The sequence below is a fragment of the Anoplolepis gracilipes genome, chromosome 1 (assembly GCF_047496725.1).
Source record: "Anoplolepis gracilipes chromosome 1, ASM4749672v1, whole genome shotgun sequence".
Classification (NCBI taxonomy): Eukaryota; Metazoa; Arthropoda; class Insecta; order Hymenoptera; family Formicidae; genus Anoplolepis; species Anoplolepis gracilipes.
The window spans coordinates 15013653-15040033 of record NC_132970.1 but is presented as its reverse complement, the minus strand read 5'-3'; the positions used below and the strand labels follow the sequence as shown (position 1 = coordinate 15040033).

At 30.9% G+C, this 26381-nt stretch overlaps 1 protein-coding gene and 1 long non-coding RNA gene across 5 annotated transcripts in view; one reads left to right on the top strand and one right to left on the bottom strand.

Moving 5' to 3' along the window:
• The window catches only part of LOC140669652 (protein gustavus-like), a 151358-nt gene that overhangs the window by 90393 nt on the left and 34584 nt on the right, over window positions 1-26381 (top strand). Inside the window, exons 2-3 of one of the 4 annotated variants that reach the window (XM_072899683.1) lie at window positions 472-577; window positions 9775-9813. In XM_072899683.1, the coding sequence (XP_072755784.1) occupies window positions 549-577; window positions 9775-9813 (68 nt within the window). In that variant the 5' untranslated portion in view covers window positions 472-548. Of the gene's footprint in view, window positions 1-444; window positions 578-9774; window positions 9814-26381 lie in introns of all 4 variants that reach the window. The other 3 variants (XM_072899694.1, XM_072899671.1, XM_072899698.1) reach the window with 3 other exon arrangements.
• The window catches only part of LOC140669755 (uncharacterized), a 54356-nt gene that overhangs the window by 21164 nt on the left and 6811 nt on the right, over window positions 1-26381 (bottom strand). The window lies entirely within an intron of this gene.

Below are 26381 nucleotides of genomic sequence, written 5' to 3'. Positions count from 1 at the left end.
CACGTCGCATCGGCTGTCACTCTTGAGAGTGACTCGCTTTTATCATAAGTTTGAATTCATTTTTATCTTTACGATACATTTATAATTTTAATTATTAGATCCGGTTTTAATCATTTTTATTAATAATGTTTACTTTTGTTCCTTAAAAAAAAGTTTCACTCATTCTTGCCTCTAGTTTCGATGTCTTAAAATTTTGTATCGAAAAAAAATTAATGTAATTTCGATTGTAATCGAACAGGAAGTTTAAAAAGACAAAATAGATAACGTATCTGAAAAAAAAAATAATCCGTGTTTGTTTTGATGAGTCCGATCAAATATTGATTATCAAACAAAAAGAATTTCGAAACGAGCTACGCAGAACAAAAAGAGCAAAAACTTAATATTTCGAATCATCATAAAATTTAAAATAATTAATACGAGTCACAATCTTGGCCAATTTTTGAGGGATTTGAAAAAAACTCGTTGACACAGTAGCCGAGCTGTCAGCCAGGAGGATACGAACCAGAACAAAGTACGAGAGACATCCTGCCGGATACGTCGCACGAGATATGGATTGGTCGCTAAAAGCTCGCCGAACGTAAGTTTCCGTTAGAAATTTCGCAATCCGGAAATCGTCCGACTAATTCATTCCTTCTGATTCGTCCCAGGAAACCGCTCGAATCTGTCGAATCGATTGTTCCGACGGAAAAATTTTTTAGTGAACCTAACCAGCAGTGCAATTTAAAATACATAACTCTTATAACAATACACCTTTCTCAGCGGTCGTTTTAGATCAGCTGTTTCTAAACATGAGATCTACTTAGCGTTCGAGGGCAAGACAAAGTGACGAAGTTAAGATAGGAAATAGTCACAATTGAGGAAGTGTTAGATGAATATACCTCATGCTGTGCAAAACAAATTTGTGCTTGTTTTTGTAATGTGACTTATCAACACATGTCGTCGCTTATCAATGTCAATCCTTAATATTGACACGATTATCAGTCGCTCATTTAATCGTTATTTATGATTCGTTGAAAAAAATTGCATTGTGTATTCAGACATGTAATATTTTAACAGTTTAAACTATCACAATATGTGCGTTCACTCTCGTTCATTCAGTGTTCATCGAGTCGGTGCTTACTGACGAAAATAATACGCGCGTCCGAAGCGCGTGATCGATAGATCGTGGGAATTGACAGAAGCGATGAGATCAGCACTAATTCGCGGTGCTGCGAAATTCTCGTGGACTGTCAGCCTCGCGCGTGTTCAAAAAATGTGTGTGAATTTTGTCAAACCCCCCACCCCCCTCCCGCCTTCCTTTTAGTGACGTCAGGATCTGTTAGTGGTTGTATGCAATAACATCGATTTAAAATAAATGATTACTGAATAATTTTCACACATAAAATTCCAGGAACTAGTCACGATTACGCTCGCAGTGCATATACAGATCCAAGTTACCTATCATATTCAATATTTGCTTTGCGGAAACTTTGGAAAGACGTTGACATTTATATGACATTGTATAAGCTCTTCTATCATGTCCTCTTATAATTTCCTTTCAAAAAACTTTTGAATCGTAACGTTTGTAATTTCGGTGAGATCGTGATTTTCGATGCTGTAAATACAGATACTGTATCTCGGGTATGTACATAAATACAAACACAGAGATCACTTTCACGTATTTTTAGCATCGAGATCGGAGTTCATCGGTACGTTTTACACGCCACTTTCGCGATATGTTTAAAGATTTTCAAAATTATACGTGACGCATATCGTGACATCTACGATGAGTTAGCAATGCGTGGGATTCACTAAGGCGGGTTTTTCGCCAAAAATTTGTGTCACCAAAAATACCGTAAAATTTTTAATCTCACGTCAATTTTTTTAGCTTCTGGCGATGAACGATTTTTATCGAGCAACATTGAGATTTCATGTTTTATTTTTTTTATTTTTTTTATCGGGTTTAAGTAATTGAAGGTACGATGCACGGAATGATGAGCAAAATATGACGATGCACGGAAGAACGTAATTTTGTCTGCGGAAGTCTTCGTATTACAATGAAGCGTCGAACACAATGACTACGATACGATTACTAGCACAAGGAGTTTCAGAAGAAATTTTTCTACCATTAACTAAATTATGTTTTCTTTTTACGTTTACGAAGCTAGTAACTCAATTTATTGTAAATTAAAATGAAGCTGCAAAATCTTTTCCTGCTTCTTTTTACTGTCAATTTGAAATAATTTTTTCTCCAATAAAACATAATAAATAAAAAAATTAAAACCGAATTTACTTCATACTTCTTACAAATGTTTACACTTTAAAAATAAAATGGCATTCTATATGTGAAATAATGCTGTTTTGCAATAAATAACTCGCAAAATTGACCTCAAAAATTTAATCTTCCATTATCAGGCACTTTAAAAAGATATAGTGAATAAAAAAAATTAGACAGAGAAAATTGAATATTTTTAATAAGAAAAAATTAATTATTAAATAATAAATAAATTTAACAAGAAAAAAATGTATTATTAAATAAGAAAACATACTTGTCGATGTAACTTTAATACATTGATATGGCAACTTGAAGATTAAAAAATTTCTAATCTATAATCTATATACGAAGTATAGACCTAAAATCGTATTATACGATTGTAAAGAGTTAATATTTTCCATTTCCCGCGACCTATTCTATAAGTGTGGATTATCTCGGTGGAGAGCCCTGGCAGAAGCATACAAGCTGGCCTTTCACTCATTCATTATTCGTGCCGATTCCTTGCGTTTACTTGAAGTTATGACCACGCTCTCAGTTGCATAATGAATCGTAAGCCAACAATGCTGTCGCGTAATCGAATGGCGCAGACATTTGTGTTCTATCTATGATCCATGGACGTGCATTCTCGCCTACAAAGTTTTCATAAAATGTAGAAAAATTACACGATATCACAGATAGTAATATTATCCGTATAATTTTTATTTTTAAAAATATAAATCTCTTAAAAATACACAAATAATTCTAGAGATAAGAGAAGACACGAAAAATTATTTGTTTTATTGTTAGTGCAACGGATATTACTAAGGATGCTAAGGATGTTAAAGATCGATTAATATTAATTAGATATTTTTCAATTGATTTTTTTTCTCTTTCTCTTTTTTTCTCTTAAAGTATGAATAAATTTTGAAGATTTGGTGATGCGTAGTTTTTCGTAGTATAAACAACTCATTATTAACTATAATCTTTTTATCTTAATTTCTTTAAAGTACCTATTTTTGAAAGCCTTAAGTTTATGCTAAAAACATTTTTCTTATGGCTCATACGTAGGTACACGACAACATCTTTGTTCTATCTCTACACTAGATCTTTCTGTCAATTTTATCAAAAATAGTAAATTGTAAAAAGTGGAATTTTTTGGGTTCTTTTTTGTTCGCAGCAGGCAAGCAGAAAGCTCTCGCTTTTCGAAATAATTAGAAAATAGGTGGCGAATACCAAAAGATTAACAAGCAGGAAAAAGATCTTAAAATTTAAAATTGTTAATAACCATGATAAAATACAACATATAAACTCGATATTAATAATAACTTTAATAATAATAATAATAATAATAATAATAGTAACATTGGTAGCGATGATAATAATTACAAAATCTGATATGTAAATCGAAATAATATTAGAACTATATGGATGCTCGCACGAATATATGCAATAATAACATTTTCACGGTAATGGCTAAAACAGAGATGTGTGTGGGAAATCAAATTAAAGAAAAGCCGGTTATTGGCGCGTGGTGTTTAATAACACAACAATCGCGGGCAGGCATTAACGTCAGGCGAGTTGGTGAATTGCAAACATAGCGGGCAAATTTCGTGACGGCTGATTTCACGATGCGTGTGTGTATGCATACGCGCGCGCAGTGAGTCGGGATAACAACGCGTTCTAAATATATTCCGCGTAAGATGGATATGTGCTGTTACGTATTTGAGCAAAATCGTGACGTGCGTCAGCTGACCAATCCGACCGACACGTATTATACGTAACATAGTCGCGATAATATCGACTGAATTAAATTGTCGTTGAATATTGGACGCTCGATATTACATATGGGATTAATTTCTCCAAAACTTTTCCATGCGATCCGTGTGAATATCATATTTTGATATTGATTTTATTTTCATTTTTTAACATATTTTGTAGCTCGTGCTTACAAGGGAAGGACTAGAATTTGCCCCCCCCCCCTGCGATTTCAATGAATCTAGAGTTTAAGGTAACCGACTACCACCATGCATGTTGCTGGTCCGAATCTTTTTTTTTTTTTTTTTTTTTTTTTTTTTTTTTTTATATAATCTGAGTTTTTATGGCTATTTTGTGATTGTGCGACTTATATTTTAACACATAAAAATATTATTTAATAAAATATTCAAAACACGTGGAAAATAATAATTTAATATATTATTAAATGATATTTTTCACGTGTTTTAAATATTTTATTAAATAATATTTTTCTATGTTAACCCTCTATGGGCCCGTGTAAGTATGTACCGTGTGACCCTTCAGGTCACATGCTAATATATCGACATTTTATCAAATAATTTTAGTTTTTTCATGAGATGGCGTATACGTCTTAATTCTATAATATCTCTGAGACAACCAATACCAGACAAAAACACAGATTATAAAAAAAAAAAGAACGGTCCAAAATCTAAATTATTTACTTCTTACCATTGCTGATTCCATCGTCTTGAGTACACAGAATTGTTTTTTGACGCTAGTGCTAAAGTTGTTATTAGCTATTCGCTTGATAAGAGTGGTAAAGTTACTCGAACATGTTTAACGTTTCTAGTGTCACAGTGATCACTAGACGCCAAAAAGTAAGTGTAGAACAGATTTAGAGCAGACATGTGCAACTGGCCATAACTAATTGCATAAAATTAATTGTACAAAATAAAAAAGAAAAAATTGAAATAACTCAACCATGATATTCTCCAACAAATATCTATCCTACACTTTTTTTCGCCCTTTTTATTTTTCGGATTTTTCTAAATATATATATTTAGAAAAATGAGCGAATGAGCGCGCGCTAGACCATGGGCAAAATTATCACAAAAAGTATGATTATTTTTCGTTGCCATGTAATCCACGTGACACTTACCGTTGGAATACCTTTTTTTACCCTACTATTGGCCCATCCCTTCTCCTTTCATCCCTCTACCTATTGCTACAGTATTTAAGTAAAAGCAGACACAGAATGGAACAGTTCTTTTTGATTATTTGTGTAGTAACAGTTCAGTTGAGCAATCTAAATTCAAGTGTCGAAATGCCAAGAACAATATTCAAAAAAAAGGAAGGGAAAGAAAAAAGGTATGTAAATCAAACATCCGTTCACGTATATATGTGATAAAAAGTAATTAAGACATAAAAAGTGAATTAATAATTTCTACAAATATGAAAATTGAAATAAAAAGAATGAAATAAATTATAAATAAAAAATTAAAAAATTTAATTTTTAAAAGATATTTTTCGGATTTTTCTAAAAATATGTATTACCACGTTTTCTTTTCCACGTGGTATAATAAAATTTGAATACGCTTTTGGATGAATGCCACGTGGAGAAAACATGATTTCGACCTGCACAAACAGTAAAATTGACCGAAAGTTTTTTTTCTTAGAGACTACAGAAAAATTATAGCATGCAAAAACTAAAAATTATGTGTTCAGAGTTCAGACTTTAGACCGTGTTATGTTATTATTTATCGATAATTTAACAATGGAAAATTTAAGAAACTAAAACTATCATACAAAGATTTTTAATTATTTTTCTTATAATTCATAACTAAATGATTTAAGAAAGAAAATAAGAAATGATGTGCATGCATAATACTAGTTGTTATATTACAGTTTCATCCTAATAAATTGAGTCTTTAATATACAATGGGCAACAAAAAATCGTAAGAAAAATTTATACATATATGCAATATAGTAGACCTAGTGTATTTTTAAATATAACTATATAATTTTAAATTAATTTTTGTATTTCTGATATACAGGATGTCCCGTAAAGATTGAATCAACGTTCGTGAGCAGGTAGAGCGCCTTAAACTGAACAGAAAAGTCCTTTACCATTTTGCAATTTTTGCAATATTTATTGAAGTATTAATTAAAAAAGATTGGCGAATGAGCGCGCGCTTTTCGCAGGTAGATCATGGGCCGTACTCTCTAGGTATTCCAACGGCGAGTGTCGCGTGGATTACACATGGCAACGAAAAATAATCATACTTTTTGTGATAATTTTGCCCATGGTCTAGCGCGCGCTCATTCGCTCATTTTTCTAAATATATATATTTAGAAAAATCCGAAAAATATCTCTTTTTAAAAATTAAATTTTGTAATTTTTTATTTATAATTTATTTCATTCTTTTTAATAATTATTGTGAAAATCGTAAAATGGTAAAGGACTTTTCTGTTTTGTTCACGAACATTGATTCAATCTTTACGGGTTACTTACGTAGTAATTTTCACATTAGAGAGTCGTATCAATATTTACTTTAAAAATAGTTTGAAAACTGAGTGATTTTTTTTTAGTGAAGTTTTCATTTAGATTCTTTATTTGTGATTGAAGAATTTGTCTGATCAAACATCTCAATCAGAAAATATGGTTTATTGTCGAATTTGAATATTAATGTTCTTTTCTGCTCATTATCAGTTATGAGTTATGACCGAATGAACGATGTCGATGAACATCCCGAAGGATCGACAATTTACTCACTGCAGCACTGATCTAAAAGTGGAAGTCATTACACTCTAGCTCTCATTACTTCTCGATCGAACGATCTCTTCTTCTTCCTCCTTTTTACCACAACTTGACCCTTTCGTATTCTTCGTCGAATCGTTCTCCTCCAAAAGCTGACTTTCTTGCAGTAATGCTACCAAAAATTTATCGCATCTCGCAGTTTTTAAAACAATTTGTTCAATTTTTCTCATTCTTATTTCTCTCTTTACTCTCCTATTTGGTGGGAATCTTCTAAAAACTTTTAATATCTCTTATCGATCGAAAAAAGCATCATTGGATAGAACAATCCAATTGAATACATTTATATCGACCTAAGTAGTGTATTTTTAAATAGATATAGCTGAGAATCTAGTGGAGGGTACAGCAAACGAATACAGAAACTTGAGAGAAGGTATCGTTTATATCAATGCGCATTAATACAGAATTGGAAGTTGTAACTTTTAAGTCAATTTTTATTAAGTCTCTATATTGTCGCTATCGTTTATGTACCTGACTTCTTACCGGCTTTTTCGCATTTTGTATGATTTTTCATTTTAGAGGTACAGTTAAACGAAAAACATTAGTCGCGCATGCACATAGCATCAACATTATTATTGGGCATGATTATTTTTTTCAATGAGTACAGATAGCCATTTTTTAATATATTTTTATCCGCTGAATAGCATATGGAGTAAAATATCTCACTTGAAGAATAACGATATAAGTTGTACTTACTGTTATGTATTATATGTACAAGAAAATTTCAGGAACGGTTGAGATCGAGGATTATCTATAAAGGTATAATACCATTGTCCATAAAATAACATCAACTATAATATTTTCGATATTTTATATGTATATATATATATACACATATATATAATAGTTTTATGTCAAAGATATTTTATTTAGAAAAAATATATATATATATATATATATATATATATATATATTATTAGTTAAGTTTGTGAAATCTATTAAATTTTTTAACAAAATGTAATATAAAATAAAAATGCATGTTATTATAAGATCGTTTATATAGAAACGCACAATTTCTTTATCCATTCAAGTCACAGTATATTTCCAAGAGAATTATCAAGAGCGATTGAAAAAAATGTAAATATCTATTTTACGCGGAAGTACATATGTTTGACACGTGCTTGATACACTCAACATACTTAAAATACTAAATGTTCTCATTGAGTTAAATTATTTTTATTACATTTATCATAAATATATATCTCTTATATAGCTCTTAAATAGCTTTTAATTTCTTTATATATGTTTTTTACATATAAAAAATTTTTTTATCAATACTTAATTGAATATCATATTTTTACACGCTTACATATCTTTACGCAATTATATTTCGAAAGCAAGAGAGAATATTTTGCTACTATGTTATCGCATTCAAAGTTAAAAACATTTTATTCATCGTTATTATAGAGAGATTATAAACTTTAAAAGTCCAAACACATTTTAAATGACATTCAAAATTATAATATGCTACTTTAATTTTGCAAAATCAACTATTCCGAAGATGCTACTTTATTCTTTGCCTATTGCATCATATCCTGAAATCATAACCATGTATTTAATACGATAAAATTAAATATAGTGAGTTAACATATAATGTACCTATATGTATAATTATACAGAATTGAAATAAAATTTATTTAACGCAAAATTCTCAAATGAATATAATTTTATCTCTGAAAATTTGAAATGCATTATTGCACATTAAATTTTTACACCCTACTTATCATGAAATTATTGACTTGAGTATTATTTGCTTTCTCTCTTTTTCTTTCTGATATGTTCTCTACATCATATTCGTCATAGCAGTCTATTATATTTATATGTAAACAACATATACACACATTGCGTGTGCGTCACATTCACGTCCATTCATGAACCAAACTTTGCAAACTTTATGTTTACAATGCATCTTTGTTTTTTGCTTGAGGGATGTATCCTGTAGTATTGAATAAATAACGAATAAATAATTCTTTTTTTCTCGCTTTCACCTTCCATTATTTCTCGATATATTTTGAAAACAATTTTTCCCGAAGTAATTCCCGAGTCATCGGCTTATTTTTTACTCGCAAAATATATTAGTTCTCATGAAGAGAAATAATGCATTTGAACAAAAATCGTCAAACAAGTTCTTGGAGTATAATTTATTTTTTCTATTGAAAAAATTATGACATATTAATGACATTCAATTATAAAAATAGAAATATTTTTTAATAAGCAAATATAAATTTTGTTATTCTTAATAATATTATTACTTAATTACGCATTAAGATTATTTCTATCAGAGAAAGAATATAATAGTTAGAACATAATTATTCGGAGAAACTTATGAGGAAAAATTAAGTATGTCTTTTTAAATTTTCGGCGAATTAATTGAACAAAAGGATTTTGAAAAAAAATATAATACTTCTACTATATTTCTAACACATCATGTGTAACCGAATAGCATATATGTTACATCACTGTTCGTGTCGATTCTTGGTAATGCAACACCCGACGAAAGAAAAAAGTCTTGTTTTTTTTCGGCATTCTACTGATTGTGAAGCTTTTTTAATAGACGCCAATCGGCATCTTTGAACTCGAGCGAACGCAGACAAGCAAGTGAATTAATTTCTTTAACGAACATTTTTGTTGACGGATGTACAAGACTTAGCACCTTATTTATGTTCAAGAAACGCGACATATGCAATAAAACTTTATACAGTCATGACATTTTTTTGAAGTGAAACACAACGTGGCAATATTAATATTATTTCGTAGTGAAGATGCATCTCTGTAAAAATTCTTGAAATGTTGAAGTAATATGTACGAAACATATATCAAAAATTTGGAAACTTTAAACATTGAGAACATTTTTATAAATATATATTTATAAAAAATATTTTAATATAATTTAATCTGCATACGTTGCGTGTAATAAATGTCTAAATTTTTCATCTAAATGCAATGTATTAAACATATGAAAAATGACTACTTTTTCATTTTTTTCTTTCAGAGTGGACCGTTTCGTACCGAACAGAAATGAGGACACGAGGTACATAATACGACATTTATAAAATTCAAACCTCTCTACGTACATTCCTATAACTTTTTAAAATTATCTGTAAGTCTCCCTTATCTGTATCTTTAATTGCAATTAATAACATTTAATAACAATTTTATTTAATATTAGACTTAAACATTTTTATCACAAATCTGCAAAGTGTATATTTGAATTATTTTTCTAATAACTTCAGAAAATGCCAGTTCGTAGGTAGTTTTCAATTCTCCCTTCTAATTTTTAAAGCTAATTCTTAATCTTAAAATTAATTCCTAAAGTTAATTCTTAAAATTTTTAGCTCTTTACTTGAAGATAGAGCATGTTTAATGTAATTGCTAGTTATACTGCTCGTTTGTTGATGTATTTTATATATTGCTTAGGTATATGTTTGTATGTGTACAAATTTTGAACATCAATAGATCAGCAAGATAGATTAATTTAATCAATAGATTAGTTATACAGATGAATTTACAAATTTATATTTTTTAAATGGAATAACTTTTTAAGAAATAGGTATTCTCTAATCATTTTGATTATCATATTTGAATCTTCATATCGTAAAATCGTTATAATTAAAAAAAAACAATTTAGTCGTATCTAATTTTGTTTTTAAAGCTATTTTAAAAATTTTTATTCTATTATTATCTAATTTAAATAAGAAACGAATATTAATTAAACTTACATTTGCATCAAAATTTTCGTCTAATTTGTCAAGAAATAAGTACATCTGATAAACACATTATTTGATTTATGCCTTAATCAATTATAGAAATTTGTTTTTCTTTATCAAACAGGCAGACAAGATTAATAGCAATAAAAAATCAATGGACGAAAAAATTTATATCAGAGAATTCTTGTTTGAAAGAGCATTACTATTTAAATTACTAAAGTTTAACGGTTCCAAAATCTTTGAAATTAACACTTTACAACTATTTAATTTATTATTTCTATACTATAAAATCAAGAAAAAAATCTTTTGAAATCTGAATCTGCCGAAAATACATTGATTTTATTAATTAAAATCTTTTCAGTTATTATTAAATTGTAGTTATTTGTATATCTAGGAGATTTTTCTTTTTAATAAAGAAAATCTGAATAACAACAAGTAATATTTAAAAAGTTTGATTAAAATTTTTTGGTTAAAAGAAAAAGTCATTATTGTTCTCTGTTAGATGGAGGCAACAGTATTTTTAATACATGCTCGTTAAAATAACGGCGGTAGCTTCAGTCCAGACTCAGCGCACTCTTAGACTGTGTCGTCATCGAGTAGCAGCTGTTTCCATTCAGTTCTTCTTAGTTAGCGACTTCCTCTGCAGCACTTTTAATTAACGCACACAAGACATACTAAATATACATCGCATGTATATTTGATTAACTTAAATATCCATAAAAAAAAATTTTTTAAAAAGTTCTTTGTTTTCTTTTTATTGGCAAAGTTATATTCATTAGTCGCTTCTTTAATAAAACTTGTCGATAAGAATAATTTTATAAAATAATCCAAGAATTTTCAACTTTTTCATTAAAAAATAATACTATAAATGCTGCAAATGCAAATTATGAAATATTTTGGAATCATATTTTACAAATATATTATATATGTATATAAAATTATAATTGTATTGTGTGTTCTTATGTATGCAGGTTATCCTATATAATTTTTACATATCTATGTATGTGTGTATATACACATTTCAATTCTTTTTCATTAAAAAGTAGCTATGTAAAAATTATAAATTCTACATACATAAGAATATTTTGCACACACAATACGATTACAATTTTATTATACATATATATATATGCTGGAGGTTGCAATTTTAAACAAAATATAAAAATTCAGATTATTAATATATACATATAGGGTGTACGGTAGTCAACGCTCGTGAGCAGGTAGAGCGCGATAATCTGAACAGAAAATTCTTTATCATGTTGCAATTTTCGCAATAATTAAAATATTAATTAAAAATGCTCAGCGTGTTTTGAATTAGCGGCCAGAGTATGGAAGGCGTTTTAGGCGTAACAACAACGAGTGTCGAGCGGATTGTGCGGCAACAAAAAGTATAGTTAGAAAAAGTAAAAGTAAAGCTAGAAAAAGCTTACTTCTCGTTGCTGCGTGACACGCGTGACCCTCGCCGCTGGGTATGTTTAGAGCGTACGTCCCAGGATCTAGCCGCGCAAACGTTGGCTCATTAGTTATCGAACACCCTGTATATAAATATATATATTAACAATAATCTTATATATAAATAAAGTTTTATATTTGGCTTAAAATTGAGGCCTCCAACAAGCTAGCCTACCCCGGGGGCTTTCAAAAATTGAGGGATATGCGCTTGTCAGCGCTGCGTTTGTCAACGCTTATCAGCGCTTGTCATGTACATCTACTGTACATTCCCTACTGTATGTGTATAATCATGCTGAGAATCCTCCTGATTTTATACTGAGTTTCGCGAATTTCACTTACGAGAAAGTGGATCAATATTATATCCATCTAGTCGCGATGATATAAATCCTTAAATTTATATATATATATATAATATAGTTAATATGCAGGACCGCTAGAGACAAATAGTAGGAGGCTGACAGTAATTTAAAGGAGGCTCTACTATTTAGTAATGTTTAATTGCAGTTTTTTTAATTACAAGACATTTGCTGTAAATTTAACAATAAAATAATAAACATAATAATCTTTTAACATAAGTAAATTTAAAGTAATAAACATAATAGTTGTACACGTTTAATATCAATAATGCATAACTACTATAATGCACAAGATTTTGTTCTATTTCCTATATTTCATTAATAATATAACACACACTATATTTTTTCATTAATTTACTAACACATACATATATTCTGCATATATGTACACTATGCATGTTCTGCAATAATTTGTAATTTTTTTAAATATTTTATTCGAAGTCGAACGGACAGACATTCCTGAGATAAATTTTGCATCTTTAGTTCTTAGGGGAGGTGCAAATTTTTACAAGGAAGGCTAAGCCTCCTCTAGCGTCTCTCTAGCTACGGCCTTGTGTCTTACCCTTGTGCTATTGACTATCAAAGTTTAAAACACAGTTCACTGTTTACACTTTCGAGTCGTTCGTATGATATATAGAAAGACGTATTTATCGATAGTCGAGATTTAACTCAATCGATAAAAGACCTAAGGCATTTCTTTTTCTATCAGTTATATTAATATAATAAAAATACTTTATATTTACATTTATTACATGTATTGAATTCTACAAGATTTTTGCCATAAATATGGAAAATACCAAAAATAATAGGGAAAAAGTATAAGCAGATTGATGAGAAATGTATAAAAAGAAAATAAATAATTTATTTGACTGAAGTTTTTTATAAATAAAGATATTTTTATTTATGCAAAATATTTAGTATAAAGGAAAAATAATTCTAATTGCCAAACATTATGCCGCTGCTAATCATAATTCAGATTTGCACAATATTGCATAGCATTTTGTTTTTATTATAAGATTAAAATTTTAATTTTGCTGATCGTCAGCAATTCAGCTCTTAAAAAATACTTATACGAACGAATAGAAAGAAAAATATAGTTTAAATTTTTAATTTTACAGTGTATTTCATCAGATACATGACATTTAAAATGTTAAATTTTTGAAAGATTTGGCCATAGACGTTTCTGTTTTTCAAAATTTTAATATCAATCATATGATTCAAACGAGAATTTCTCAGCAAAAAATTGGTATATGTATGTAAATATATATAGTGTATTATAATATTTTATAATTCCTTGAATCTGAATTCTTTCCCGTATGGGAAAGGTTGTAGATTGAAATTAAAATATTATAATGTGTTTTACATTTATATACATCAAGAAAAAGAGGTGTGACAAGCTATGGTTCCACATAATTAGATGTACCTATTATTATTTGCTCCGATATAAATTGTTATCTTTCATTGCGAAAAGATAACTGTCTACGATGAAGACAAGAATACTGATAAACTTATATGTTCGTACATATAGCCATATATATATAATTTCAGTATTTATACAATATTCATTGCAGAAAACTACTTTACAACAACTGATTACAATTTATAAGAGCAAACAAAAAAGAAATCTGGTTTCTAATGCTATATGTGATGATATATGTATATTACATAAATTTCTATTATGTTACATATATATATTTCTGCTGTTTCTAATGTTTCTAAATATTTTCATCTAGAAACAAATTTTTATCAATTAAATAGAAAATTAAATGCATATGATCATTTAGAAGAAAAAATAATTAAAATTTCAATTCTTAGAAGATCATTCTTGTTTCAATTACAAAATGCATTAATTGAATTATTAGAAAGGATATCTTTGCATTACTGATGATATGAATGTAAGCCTGATTGCCATTGACAAAAATTATTTAATTACATATACTTTATACATCATTAATTCAGAAACATTATGTTTAATATGCTTAGGAAGCAACATAAATTTACGCTAATATTCGAGTAGTGGCAATTTTGACAAGAGCTATCAAAACGCATTCGTAAGTATATGTCAATTGGATCTTATAATCGCTTATATTTAGAGATGATATTAATTAGATACAATAAATTACATAAATGATACAAATTTTATAAATGATTATGAATATGACTTGACTCAATTTATCGAACTGATTCTACGAATGAACTTTATAAAAGATATCTCAAAGATTGCCTCTTTAAAAAAATATAAGTCGATTTTTCTTCAGCGTTTTAGCTGAATCCTTTTTCCCATAGATAAATTACTATAAGTTAACATTAAATATATCTTGTTTAAAATTAATTAGCTTAAAATATTAATTACTCTGAGTTTATATTATTAATATATGTCTTTGTAAATATTTAGTGTTAATAATCTTAATTCGCCATCTCTGAATAAATAGTTTTATTTGTAATTACTTATGAAAAAAAATAGCCAAAACATCGAATGTATGATATTAATAAAAACTATTTTTCTTATTATCTATTATTAAAGATAAGTGTAAAAAATTATGTGATCTATAAAATATTTTGTATTGTATAATTTCTGGAGATGGATTTTGAATGTCTTATCTAATATGACACGAAGAAATTTATCGATTCATTGACGGTCGATATATTTCCGTCACTATCTAAAAACGAATGATAGCAATTTATAATGAATTTAAATACAATCACTCTGGGGGAAAAAACACGATTATAATCTACTTTACAGTCAACGGTTAGTAATCAAATTGTTTGAATTGCTCGTAATCTTAGTTTTGCGTAAACAATCTACCCTTAACCCCGCTCAACTAAACATTGCAATCTACTTTGGAAAAAATTTTGACCGGTTTTTTTTGTAATTAAGCAATTTAACATTTTGATTAGTGCCCTTTAAGTAAAAATTATTTTTACGTAACTGGATATCGACAGAACTAATTAAGAGAATTGACTAGTATAACTTAAAAATCTTTGAAATAAATAGAATAGCCAGAATTGAGAAAGTTACTTTATAAAAGTAATAATTTTGATAACAATAAATTATTTTAAATAAGAAACTTTTGAAAAAAAAGTGTAAACAAGCTTTCTTAAATACTTTTAGATTCTGTAAATGTAAATAAAATAATATTTTTATTGTTAGTTTGCCTTCAATGGATTTGTAAATATGGTCAAAATCGCTTTCTTCACCTTTCTTCAATTATTTTTATTTTAAAATTCTAACACGATACAATAATTTTGATAATATCTAGTTCTTGACAAATCATTAAATTATCTGTCTACTTAAATGTTTTTTTAAAAGGAGAAAGATACTAGAAAGAGATTCCAGCAGTTTCTATGTGATACTCTTATCAATCAATTAAGTTCCATTTCACGCATATACGCACATGTATCTATAGTATATGTTACATGTACTATATAAAATGTACGCATATGCATGAAACGAAAAATATCTACGTTTTTTTATTTGATACAATTATATTCGAAAAAAGTATAATATATTCAAGTATATTCGAAAAAAATCTCAGACAACGCAGAAAGAACAAAAGAAGAACAAAAGAAAGTAACTGTTAATTTTGTTACTCGTTATCGAAAAATGTAACGAAATTACTTTTTCCGAAATTACTTTTTCCGAATTTACAGTTACCGAAAAAAAGTAACTATAACGGTAACGACGTTACAAGCAACGCGTCACTTCCCAATCCTGAGAATAGCTAATTGCAAAATTTAGTTACGAGCAATCCAAATAATTTGATTGTTAATTGTGGGCCCCAAAGTTGTAACCGTATTTTTTTTCCCAGAGCACGCGTCGTCGATGCGAATGACACACACGGTTTGCGATAAGCCCGTTCGTTCTGCCGCATCAATTGAAGATCACCGATTTGAGTGCATCAACTGAGATTCCTTGTGGACAAGTCTTTCTTTGCATCAGATCTGCGTTTACAGACATCGCATGAAATTGAAGTGACCGCGATTTCGTTTCGGAATAGGTGGCAGTTAAAAAAAAACCATTCGTTCTGCCGCGACATATCAATTGAAAATCACCGAAGAATGTAAAATACGATACTATTAAATACATTTAATATCTTGCTTGTTATTTGAAAGATACGGTCCCAATTAAAATTTTACCGAAATTTGAGTAATTTATTTATAAGTAGACTATAATTTTAGGTTTTGTTACAAAAATATGATGCAAAAAATTAAGATTTTGAATAAATGACCTTTCTTTCCACACTAAGAAAAAATCGACTTCATCAAATGCATCTAAGAATCTGTCATTAAAAGAACTCTGATGAATTGCATGGCAATCTAATTTATGATGTTAATTAATGATCATGACATGACAAATAATAATATTATTAAAAAGCAATAAAGATCCTTGTAAAAGTTGTTATAAAAATATATTAAAATACAAAAATATATTGTCGAAAAAAAAAAAATATTTAAGGCAGCAACAGACAGATTCTCGCTTACACTCTCTCCTTGTAATCTTCACCGCGAGACGTTCACCTCCCACATTATTATATCACCGCGAGAAGGTATTTTTACGTCCAACACTTTCGACGACGCGACTCGTGCCTCGCATAGGCGGCGAAACGTCATGGCGGTTCGTAGAGAGTAGTCTGAGCACGTGCGCGCAAAAAGGGAGCGAGAAGATGACCCTCGCCGTATAACAGACGAGGGAAGGCTCTCTTTTTCGTAAGAGACCGACGAGAAATACTACATTGCCAAACGCAACATATACGTATATATTTACGAACCGGGTCCGAATACACGTTGCTATCCTCCTGTGCCCGCTGACCCATTTGTGAAACTCGCGCGTTGCCACACCATCTTCTGCTGTGTGCACCCGATTATTACGACACTTGACGAATTACGCGGTCCTCCGTGCCAGATTTCAAGATTCTACGAGGCTCGCTTTTCGTTGATTAATCGATAAAAAAAAAGATTGAGAAATTAAAAAATTATAAATTCGAAAAATTATGATAAAACTATAATTTAATATACTATTTGCAAATATAAAGTGAGCTGTAATTTACTGCTTTTCCACCGTTTCAATGCAATATATAATATTAAAATTTCCCTTATTTTACGTTATCGAAGATTACCTTCTTGACAGCCGCGCGTCAAAGAGCGGAGTGAAAGAGCAAAGATATTAAAAATTATAGTGCAATTGTAGGGGAACGAGAAGAAACGAATTGGATTTACGAGACGACACGACAAAGGCCTTTATACGGTTTCGAGGGAATAAGGAGTGCTGGGAAGGCCGTATCGGTCAGAGCCCCCTAGTATAAGCGGCTTTATCGGACACCGGTGCATACAACGATAAAACGGATATCAACGCGTGTAATTCGCTGCAATATGCTCTTTTTCTCTCGTCTTTTCTTTCATGCCGTTTGTTATAAGACCGCCTCTTTTGAGAGTGATCTTTTGAGGTTGGAAAAAAGAAGTCCACGACAGTTATAAATAATTTTCTTAGAGAAAGAACCACGCGTCCAAAGGTATCTCCTTGCTCGATCTCTTGCCCGCGTAATTTACTGTCCGTTAATTTTATTTAGTCGTAAACATTTTTATTTTTTCATCATTTGAGACAGTTAAAAGCAAAGATTCTTGTAGCGTTCGAATTAATTAAAGATACGTACATTACAAAGAGTGCATAGTATATTTTGCAAAGTATAATTCTCTGTAACGACGCATCACGCAACATTTTAATAATTAATAATAATTTCGCCAATAAAATATAATTCTCTTAACTTCTTATCTTTCTCTGAAATCATCCTAATTAAATATTCAATCTGCCAAAATTTGTTAATATCGACTTGCAAGCACACATTCGACAGATTTTAAAAATTGTTTCTCTTAAAAATAGAAGATTGTGATTACGCAAAAAAATTTTATTCTATATTTGATTTTTGTATAAAGGATCGTCTTTTTGCCAGATACTATGATTAGACATCTTGTGTAAAGTGTCGAGTCAATTATTCCATAATAATGAATGCGTATAATCAGGTGCACATTGAAAAAAAAGGGGCGAAACCTTTAGCACGCGAAAATTCAATTCGCTCTCGCTTGATCAAATTACATTCTACAAGATAGTTACAAGAGAAAATTAATTACTTGGCGTGAACATATTGCGAGGGTCCTTGCGTAATTGAGAAACGTCCGCTGCAGATTTTTTTGGGTCGGTATTGTGGAGCGGGAGGGGAATACACGCGTACACAGTTGAAAAATTTGTGTTAAATTTAACACAAATCGCATGTCCCAAACGGTCCACAGAAATTTTTCTATTAATTTAACATATTAGGCATACGTTAAATAGTAACAATAATATTATGTTATATTTTAACGTAAAAATAAATGTAAATTTCATAGTGTGACATAATTTTTGTGTGAAAATTTAATGAGAAAATAATGTTAATGTAACATATATAACATGTTACATTAATATTATTATAATGTTAAAGTTTGTAGTATTATATAGTATCTATTATTTGATGGTTAAAATCAAATATTAGAGATATTATATAATATTACAAATTAAATATAAAAATTAAGTTTTATAGCAATGTTCTGCATATAAATTGCGATTTTATTCTGCGTATGCATATAATACATATATAATAGTTTAATTCTTTTTGTAATTTTGTGTACGCGTAAACATGTTAAGTACTTCAGTTAAAATATAACAATAATTAATAATAATATACAAACTTTATAAGATAAAACAGATTTTTTAAATAATTTTGGATACAGTGGCATTTATGAGACACACGTCCAAACACGTCGAGAAGTGAGACGGTATTAACAGTCACTCTTATATTATAGAATAAACTCAACATTTTTTCTGTAAATTTTAACAGATAAATTTTATCACTAATAATTCGAAACATATTATAAATATAATGTAAAATTAAAAATACATGCACATTGTGTTATTTTTACACTATTTTTCAGTTATTTTAATAGTTTAACAGTTGACTTGAATTAACATAACAGCTATATGTTAAATTAACAAGTAAATGTGTTAAATTTTAACATGAAAATTTTTACCAGCAAAACACAAATTTTCCAACTGTGTATATACAAAATAATACATATATAAAGATATATGTATAATCGCGCCTTTGCAGAATGTAACATTCTTCGTGCATTGATATCGCGAGAGGAGGAATCGAGTTTTGCATGAAAGGGGAACGAGTGGGATAAGAGACTCTGACGGTGACGATGGGTAAATAAAGCATAAACGTGTATATGTATGTAAAATATATACACATGTGTGTATTGTATATTTGTCTGTATGCGTAAGAGCGAATCACGAAGGTCGTGAGTCGTGAGACCGGTGGCATCGTTATAAAAGGTAAGACTGGGGGGCTATATACACGATTCCAGAAAGGCAAAGCTTTGAAAAAGGCCTTTCCCCGTCGTGGGCAGAGACGCGCTCGTCCATCTAGAAGGGACCTCGTCAGTGAAAGACGAGTACATGAAGAGAGGAGAGAGTGAAAAGCTTCTCTTCGAGCTGTGTTTAGCTCTTTGAAGCGAAGAATCGTGTACTAATATTGTAAAAGCGCGGCGTAGAATAACGCAGTTTTTAGAGCTCTAAACCTAAACGAAAAGATATGCATTTCTAACCCTCTGCCTTAAATACATAAAATATTAATTATTATGTATATACACGTATATATTTTTATAGAAGATATCTCGAAATTCACGATTAAAAACTACTATGACTATGAAAAAATTCTTTAAAAATTGAGTAAAAAATTATTTACAATTTTTTTATTCCAAGTAGTAGTTGTGAGATATTAAGCTAGTCAATCACAAGATATATTTAGACGTCTGTTTATGAATCGTACGTGCGTCACTACCGTACGCGACTCACGAACAGACGACCGTCTAAACATCTGTTTATGATTGGCAAGCTTTGAACTTTTACATCTTAAACACTACTGCTTGAAATAAAAAATAACAAATAATTCTTTTACTTAATTTTTCGAGAATTTTATTATCACACTTTTTAGTAACTAGATACCTTATCGCAAATTTCGACATCCTTGTATATTTATGTATGTATATTCATATTATTTTACACGCAAGAAAATTCAAATTATAAATACAAGTGACAATGTTACAATGTAATATTGTTTTCTTATCGTCCATTATTGTGACTTATATTCTTGTCAATTTTGCTAATATTGTTATTAGAAATATAACACCATAAAATTCAAATGCGCAGCTACTACTTGAGAAATAAGTTTCTTATATAAATAATAAAATAATAGCTGATGATAAATATATCAGGCAACTTAAAAAATATTTCGTGCTGATAAATAAAATAGGAAAGATACAAGATAGATGAAAAGGTAGGAGATGAACTTATCATTCGAATTCATACCTCAAATCAATACCAAATTAATAGTTCGCATAATATACACATAATATATACATAATATATACACACAGTATAAAATACATAATATAACAATACGCAAGTATATGTCTGTATATTTTTTCTTTTATTAGTATTTCTATTAATACTATTGATAAAAATTTATCATTGTATTTCCTGGCCATGATTTTTCTCAAACTCCTTATTGATAATTTATTAATATTAATATTACGTCATTATAAATCAAACTTTTTAAATTATATTTAAACATAATGAATTTAAACATATGAAACAAGCGAGATATATAGAACCATAGATACGAATTAAACAGAAAGTTCGTTCGGAAGACGACGATTAAAGAGGTTATTATTCATCAGGCGATCTTCTTGACTGCTTAAGCTAACATGATCATTTTAGAGCGGAAAGATATGGTTCAACGTAAATACTGGACAGATATAGAGTAGGGTTATCTAGTCCTTCCAACTTTTAAGCAGAATCAATCTCGTTTAAGCTACGAGTCGGAATCGTATGATCGTAGTCTGAATCTCGTAATTAAGAAGTAAACCTTTCGATATAACAGAATTGCAGTGAAACTGTCATTATTTATTTCGCTAATAGTTCCTGATTTGCTACCAAGTTCAACATGACTATAGAAATTAAGAAAATTAAATTAACAATTTGCTCAACATGATAACCTTGTTAATTAAAAATCGCAGAAAGCGGATTAAGATAAATATCTGCAGAGAGATGCCGAGTGGAATTTTTTTCGGAGAAAAAAAATATTCTCCCAAAAACCAACGCCGGTTCTGGTTACCCGCGCGGCTTATCAGTATGTTTCGTCACCGGGCCAGCTTTTTTTCAATAGTGCACTATCAGCCTTAAGCAATGTTTTACCGCGATACACAACGCAGCAGTTGTGTCCGACGGCGTTATCGGAGCTGACTGTAGTAAAAAAAAAAATTGTAAAAGACGGCGCGCAAAAACGATTCCGCGGTTTATCTTCCTGCTCACGTATCAGCGAGTGATTTACGCAATCGGGGCGATTTACGTGTAGTAACGTTCGAAAAAAAAAAAGAGATTGAAAGAACTGACGTTTGGAAAGCGACGGCGAAACCTGAAAATATTTCCCTCATCTCGCATTTGAGGCAATCCATGCGAGGAATTGCGAGGTTTTGTTTTAACGTATCCAACGCAGTCGCGTACGATTTTATATGAAAGAGCGAAGAACCATGAATTTTCAACCCATGAGTACGGACGAATTCGTGAAACCTTTTGAAGAAAGTCGCCCCGTCCGAAACATTGAATTACATGAAAGAACATGAATGACGCGAATTTTAAAACGCGAACGTTTCAAATGTGCAATCAGTACGGTTTTGTACACTGAAAGAGCGATGGTTTGGAAACACCATGGTACTTTCAGACGAATAAACCCGGATCATGTTACATCGAAAGTTTGCATCGAATTATTCGTCGAAATAAAAGAGAACTGAATTTTCGAAATTTTATTGTAGTAATAACTTGTTTTGTAGTAATAATATTATAGTAATTTAAATATTAATTCGAATTAATATTTAAAAAATATTTGAGAATATTTTTTTTTTTTTTTTCTTCATACAAATCCCTTTTTAATTTTAATCGTTACTCCGGAGATATCGAATCGCCGAATCGGTATTTCATTTCTCATCTCTCCTATATATCTAATATATCTTATTTTTTATCCCCTTTATTCGGACAACGAAAGCTTACTTCACAATGGTCCCGCATGCGGGTTGCATTCCATTCTTCGAGTTCCCCGTTTCTTTTCTTCGCGAATCAGAACGAAAAATCGACAAGAGGGAGGCGAAATCTCGTCCTCCCTACGAAATCGTTTTTCTGCCGCCGCACACAGTGTTACGAGATCGAACCGATGCCTATCTCGCGCATTAGCATCGAGCGACCTTTCCCCGTCTGCTTCCACATTGCTAAAAAGATCACGACGACGATGGATCCGCGTCGTGAGCCGATTTTATTCGCGAGAGACCCGACGCGATCGATTATGGAATAAAATTGCGCTTCGCTTTCGCTCTTCACGCGAAAAGGTCGGCGACGATCAGAGCCGCGCTCTGATTTTCTTATTCTCACTTAAACACGTGTCTTATTGACGTGTCTGTCAAATCACCGCGACGCACAAGTAGCTATTATATTATCTCTAAAACTGGATTCAACAAGGTTCAAAATATCATACGTATAATTAATTTATCAAAATCTGTCATGTCAGAATTTTTTGGTTATTTAATTGGTATATAAAAAGTCAATGTCTCGAGAGATTATAAATTTCAATGAGATACAAATACACAAAAACTGTTCTAAGTAAATTGTCAGATTGTCAGATTAATTCAATTTGCGAAAGTGTGTGTGTGTGTGTGTGTGTGTCTCTTTTTATTTCTGTTTCCTTCGCAAGAATTTTCATAACATCAAGTTCGACGGTTCTTCGACAAGGTTTCCTTTTGAATTCTCGGTCAAAATCTTCTCTTTGCAGTTTCACCGTGTTTGTTATCGGGAGAACCGCGAACACTCCCTGAGTGAATACGCAAAGTTTCATAAATTACAGTCGCATATTCACAGTGGTCGGAGTCTTTACAATTAGTGAAAGGAGAACTCGGGGAAAAGAGAGAAACATATTTCGACATATTTCGACTACAAAATGTATACGGGCGTTGTACCCGGGGAGAGGGAGAACCGCCTGCCTTCATTTCGCCTCTCGACTCTCGACTCTCGACTCTCGACCGGAGTCGAGCTTCCGCACCGCAACCCGCTCGCCTTTCATATCGACTTTTACCAGTCGTAAAACCGTATCGCTCGAAACCGTCGGTCGACCATTCCGGCGTATTACGATCAACAAAAAGACAGCCTTTATACTCGACGTGTGTTGCGCTTTAAACCTTCATCTTTGAACGACGCCACAATCGGTACTATAAGATTGCAATTGGAAATTTTTACAAAAGAACTATCTTTATTTTCTCTCAATTCCAAAGCCCTCTTTATTATATAATAAAGGCTACTTCAACATATTTTAAATTATGACCAAATTAGACGTTAATTGAATATTAATTTACACTATACATATCTGTTTATTCTTTAGAAAATTTAAAAAAATAATAAATTATCATAAAAAGGGAGTTGAGACTCAATAAAATAAAATAAAATAAATATATAATATAATATATAATATAAATAATAATAAATGGATTCGATAGCTAAGAGAGTATGATCAAGTTCGAGAGGTCGAAGCTGAGGGAAAGGGGACGCGGTGAGATCGTAATGTTCATCCACCTCCATCGAGGCGAAAGATTGCGCTTCCATAAGGAGCGATATCTCGGCGAATCGTGCTTATTGCGCTTGATGATTGTCTTGACTCATCGTTAGCGAATGTCAGCGAGTGACGTTAAGAGCTTGTTGATGCCTCGTCGAGGAGAATGTCATATGACTTTAAAGATGCTTATCCGATACTATCGAAATATTGATACTCTCATATTACATATATTACATATTTCTCATTTTCTTTTTTTCCCCATAAAAATATATTCAATTCTATATCCTTGTGTTTATTATTATAATAATAAATAATAAATAATAATTCTTTTTGAGTTATTCTTTCTTTAAATTCGCATTAATTGTTTTTTTCCTTTATAATTATATAAATGAAGATAAAAAAATATTATCATATTAATATATTTAAATAAAATATTTTGCGAGACATCTCCATAAATGACGTAGATGTAACTTGTTCGGAAAATCGATCATGAACTCGTCATCGTGAAGTAACCCTAAATAACGAGTCGCTAATCAGCTGTATGATAACTTCTTGTATAAACTCGTTATCACTTAGCAGTGATTAACCAAAACTCCTTGAAAAGCTTCTGTATCGATTTTCGACACCGTTTATCGCGGTTGTACAAAGATAGGAGTATCATCTTCTATGCATACAAATATCAGAATCGACTTTTTTATGAATTTTTTTTTTTTTTTTTTTGTTAATTAGACAAACATTGAACGCGTATATCACTTTAATCCGCATTAAATGTGTCCTCGATCGCGAGGGAGCCAATAAAGTCTCTGCTGTAATATAATTCATTGCTAGCGGCGGATTATTATATCGAAAAGAAAAAAATTGTTTATCAATTGCACTTTGAATCTCGAGAAAAAATTTCAACGAGAAAAAGAACGCGATACGCTAATAAATCGTAAAATAAAACATTACATAAAACTCTCGCGGCCGCCATCTAATTCTCAATGCGTAAAAGTGTATGTATAAGTCGCGCGACTTATGTAATATTTTTTTATTCTCTGATATATTCTTTTCTCACATATATTACAACTTTGAACCTTCGCACACGCTACGAGATTTTTCCGTTATTGTTACCGTGTCGAATCTGCTGCGACTTTATTTCTGTTGTAACTCTGATTGAAATATATAAGATGATATACACTACTCCCGATAATGAACGGCCAATAATATTATACGCAGTATATCTTATCAAAAGTTCGAATAATTTTTTTTTTTTCTTTGACAAAAACATCGAAATTCTTTCTTTCTAATTTTTAAACGCGAAGAAATTTTAGTAAATTAAGAGAAATTATTTTTGAATTAATTTGAATAACATATGTGTTCTCTGCCAGTAGTTTGTTTACTTGCCGCTATGTGATGTAAGGACGCGTTACCTAATTCCGTGTGTGAATTATGGTTACGAGTTCTATATAAAACCTGCTAAGCGCGATTCTCTATAATTTTGCTCCAAATTCTGTCAGTGTAATTTTTGATCTCTCTATAGGAGATTCAAGATATTACACTGATTATTATTGGAAGATCAGACAAATAAATGTCTCTGAGATAAATACAAAATTAATTTAACGCTTAATTAGGTCGTTTAATATTTAAAATTTCAAGGAAAAAATATTTATTCGCTCTCTTATTAATTACTTATATTATATTATTATAACTTCTTTTGCAGAATTCGCGCAAAAAACGTATGTCGGGAAAATGTATTCTTGTATAGAAGACTATAGCGTTATTATTCTTCTCTTAATGCTAGGCATGACTGACGTTCGCGTCTGTTACGAGATCGCTGTTATGTGACCGTTCCTCCTCGTCATTCGAGTTTTACTCTGCATCGCGAGGTTGTATTTCCTCGACGATCCATCGCGACCACTGTGTTATGCCAGAATTGGAAACGCGGCTGAAGAGCTCGTCTCGCGGAGACCGGAGGAATGCGTCGAACGTGTATGCGTGTCCCGTCCTTTTCGTTCGACGAGACCATAAGGGTCCAACGCGACGCGCCGGTTCTCTCCAGACAAAGCGGACAAAGACCCAGTTCTGGACGCGCCTCCTCGACGATGGTCTCGAAAGAAGCCCAGCCGCCGCGTATATGAGGAGGACTGCGCGAAATGATATAGCCATGTAAGCGTGTGTAGCAAATACATATATATATATGTATGCGTGCGTGCCTCTGCCTCCGTCCATGAAATACTTTCACTGGTTTCACGGCCAGCAGACACGTTTACACGATGCTAATAATACACTTCACGGTGCTGTGGTACCATTTACTTCGCTGCCTCGCGGCCGTGCGGATCGAACAAGAAAGATATATATATATATATATATATATATATATATATATATATATATAGAGAGAGAGAGAGAGAGAGAGAG